The 3,367-nt window shown below is 54.0% G+C and overlaps 1 protein-coding gene across 1 annotated transcript; it reads left to right on the top strand.

The window, feature by feature from the left end:
- The first annotated feature begins 352 nt into the window (after positions 1-352).
- Positions 353-1,388, top strand: LOC135381750 (uncharacterized). Its single transcript, XM_064612564.1, has 3 exons — positions 353-582; positions 664-1,046; positions 1,099-1,388. The coding sequence occupies exons 1-3, from the start codon at positions 353-355 to the stop codon at positions 1,386-1,388; spliced, it is 903 nt and encodes a 300-aa protein (XP_064468634.1).
- Positions 1,389-3,367: the final 1,979 nt, after the last annotated feature.

Below are 3,367 nucleotides of genomic sequence, written 5' to 3'. Positions count from 1 at the left end.
CGATATTCAGCACGTTAAAGGCACCCTGAACAGCCCTGCCGATGCTCTTAGCCGATTCCCGTCCCTGTCTGCCGTCTCCCAACCCGTGTCTCACGCTGCCCTCGCCGCAGCCCAGGCTGACGACGACGAGCTGAAGCAGCTACGCCTCAGTCAAAACACCTCCCTCCACCTCCAGGATTTTCCTGTGCCGGGCGAGCCGTTACCACCTGCTGCGACCTATCAACTTCACGCCCAAGGCCTTTCGTTCCTGCCGCATTAAGGCGTCCCATCTTCGCCTCCATGCACGATCTGGCACCACCCTGGGATACGCGCAACCCACTGACTTTTCGCAGACCGTTTCGTCTGGCCATCGATGAACCGTGACGTCCGCGACTGGGTTCGCACCTGGCAATCGTGCCAGCGCTCAAAGGTCCACCGTCATACTTTCACACCCATTGGCAAGTTCGACATACCCGACATCCACTTCGACCATGTTCACCTGGATATCGTCGGGCCCCCTCCTCCATCGTCCGGGTACTGTTACCTACTCACTGCTGGGGACAGGTACAGCAGTTGGCCCGAAGCTACGCCCATGGCGGACATGTAAGCCGAAACCGTAGCTTCGGCCTTCCTATCATCCTGGGTGTCCGGTTTCGGCGTCCCATCCCAGGTCACCACTGACAGAGGGCGTCAGTTTGAGAGCACCCTCTTCAACGCCTTCACAAAGCTGCTCGGCACCACCAGGTTCCGCACCACTTCATACCATCCTGCATCAAACGGCCTCGTCGAGCGCCTTCACCTACACCTCAAGACCGCGCTCATGGCTCGCGAGGAACGTGACCATTGGGTTAACCACTTACCCCTGGTGCTCCTGGGCATCCGTGCCACCCTGAAGCCCGACCTCGGCTGCAGCTCCGCCGAACAAGTGTACGGGTCTGCTCTTCGGCTCCCTGGCTTTCTCCGTCCCTCCACAATACCCGCCCGCCCCCGCGGAGTACCTCCAGCGCCTCCAACGTTTCTTTGCCTCCCTTCGGCCGACCCACACCCGTACGGACTCCTCCCGCAAGGTCCACATCCCGCAAGAGCTCGCAACAGTGACACACGTCTTTCTCCGCACAGACGCCGTCCGTTGGGCGCTCACGCCTCCATATTCAGGGCCGCACACCATCCTCAGCAGGGGCGAGAAGACTTTCCGCATTTTCATCCGGGGAAAGCCCGAAACCGTATCCGCTGATCGAATCAAGCCTGCCTTTGTGGAGTGCCCTACCATTGCGGCCTCCTCAGCTTCAGAAGACGACTCCGACGACCCACCACGGAACCTACACCCACGTCGCCAACCTCCACATTCGCTCCGCCTGCCCCCTCTCCTAAACGGGTGCACTGGTCGGACAGCCCTTGTCTGTCTCTAGCAGGGGGGGCCTTGTGGCAGCCGACGAAGACTAAGTTACCACCGCTGCGCGCCGCGCGACATGTGCTTCCCTGGCATTCTGTGCCAGTCACTTTAATCCTCTGGCAGCCATTGATCGCGCTGCCCCAATAAATTGTGGCTTCCTACTTTGCTGCCTGCCTTTCTTCACCACACGCCCACACGTCTGTTCACCGCCAGTGGGAAGATTACAAAGAAAATGAAGTGCTTCATAGATTACACGCTCGAGCTGTTGGAAAAGTATAGACGAAGAGAGGCAGTTGACCTGTGTCTCATCAATGCGGGTTTCAACCGACCCATCGTCCGCCGCTACTGGCTTCTCCACACATCCCTCGACGTCACGGTGACCGGCGACGAGCGTCGGGTCAGCACGTTGGAAGATAGTCTCGCAAGCGTCTTGTGTATGTCGTGACAATATAAACAGAACATTTTACGAAGCGAGTTCGCTCACGAGGAGACGTTTTATTGTTTCGTCATTCTCTTCGAGGTTACATGAAAACATGGATACACAATTTTTCAAGCTGTAGCGTTTCGACATGCACGTGGATACGTAGATACAAAAATGCCAACAGTAAGGCGAAAAAGGCGATTGAATACACTTGTCGTTATACTCGTCCACGGGTAAAGTCCTTCGAAGGTTTGCTTCGATGGGGGGAAGTCCGTAACTGTCGAAAAACACGGCAGTCCAGTTGTAGTTTTTCAGGTAGAGCACCCAGTGCTGCCCGCGCTTTCTTCGCTCTTCCGTATTGATGAATAAATAGCCGGTCTTGCGTAAGATGAAGGCTTCGTCGGAAGCGCAAATGCCTCTCAGCATGGAGGAAGCGAGGGGGTTCAGGGACATGAGTTCCAAGATTTTGCTCTCGTACATTTGTTCTATGGGAAGGTGACAGTACGGTTCTTGTCAACGCACATGAGCTTGGAACACTCGGAAATCAAGAGGACGGTGACCACGTGTGGAAGGGCTTTAGCGAAGCGTAATTGCAGGCGAACGTTTCCTTTTCGCCACTCGTTCAAATGCGAAGGAGAAGAACACTTGTCCACGTCCAAGTTCAAGTAGAGAAGGAACCCGTTCATTTTAAATCGGTCGTAGCTGTACTTGAAATGTTTTTCACCCAGTTCTTGCAAGAAGTTAAAGTAGGGAATTTTGACGAGGTCGTTCGTAAAGTCGTACTCGGCTCGCACTTGCTGCCCGTCCATGGAGAGCATCGAATGAGACAGGTCGTAATGGCGGAATTGTAGGGGTTCGATTGGATGTCGCCTAGAAAGTGTCGTGGCGAGCAGGGCGACGCATAATTTGGAAGGCACCCTTTCGGGGTTAACAGTTTCAAAGTGAGCGTCCAAGCTCCCACCACTCAAACTCCGCACTTTGGTTTTCAATCCGCGTAACACGTAGATGGCCGGCGTGGTCTGAAGCCGCAGCTCGTATTCCAAAAACAGCGAAGGTGCAAGCGTCACATTTTTCAACTGTAACATCATTTCTTTAATGTCCACCTCATAATTGTACGTTTTCTTGTCGCTGGGGGCCGATATGAGTTTAAATTCGTCGTTGTTTAACAGTAAAACGACGCGAATTTCGACGGCAGGTACCATCAGGCGCGGCTGTTCAAACAGGTCGGTATTGCCCTGACCGACCAGGTTCAAGTATTTTCCGCCCTTCGTCGCTTCGTAACGTTGTTTCGGACCGTGAGACGAGACGTCGTAATCGTTCTTTAAATGTTTGTTGTCTTCAACAAAGAGTCCAGCCGCGTGCACGGTTTCTTGAGCAAGGGGCGCGGAATGAAGCACGACGTCCAAAATACTCCTGTAGGCGTACAACTCATTGGAACTGACAAGATTGTTGTTCGCAGAAATGGTGACCGTCTTAAACATGCCACTCAACAGATGGTTTATTGGGAAAATGACATCTTTCTCGTCCATTTCTTCCCCGTCATCACGAACAATGTACGCGGTCAAGGACACGAA

The sequence above is a fragment of the Ornithodoros turicata genome, chromosome 1, assembly GCF_037126465.1.
Source record: "Ornithodoros turicata isolate Travis chromosome 1, ASM3712646v1, whole genome shotgun sequence".
NCBI classification, from domain to species: Eukaryota; Metazoa; Arthropoda; class Arachnida; order Ixodida; family Argasidae; genus Ornithodoros; species Ornithodoros turicata.
Note: the sequence above shows the minus strand (reverse complement) of the source record. Positions and strands in the feature narration are given on the sequence as shown.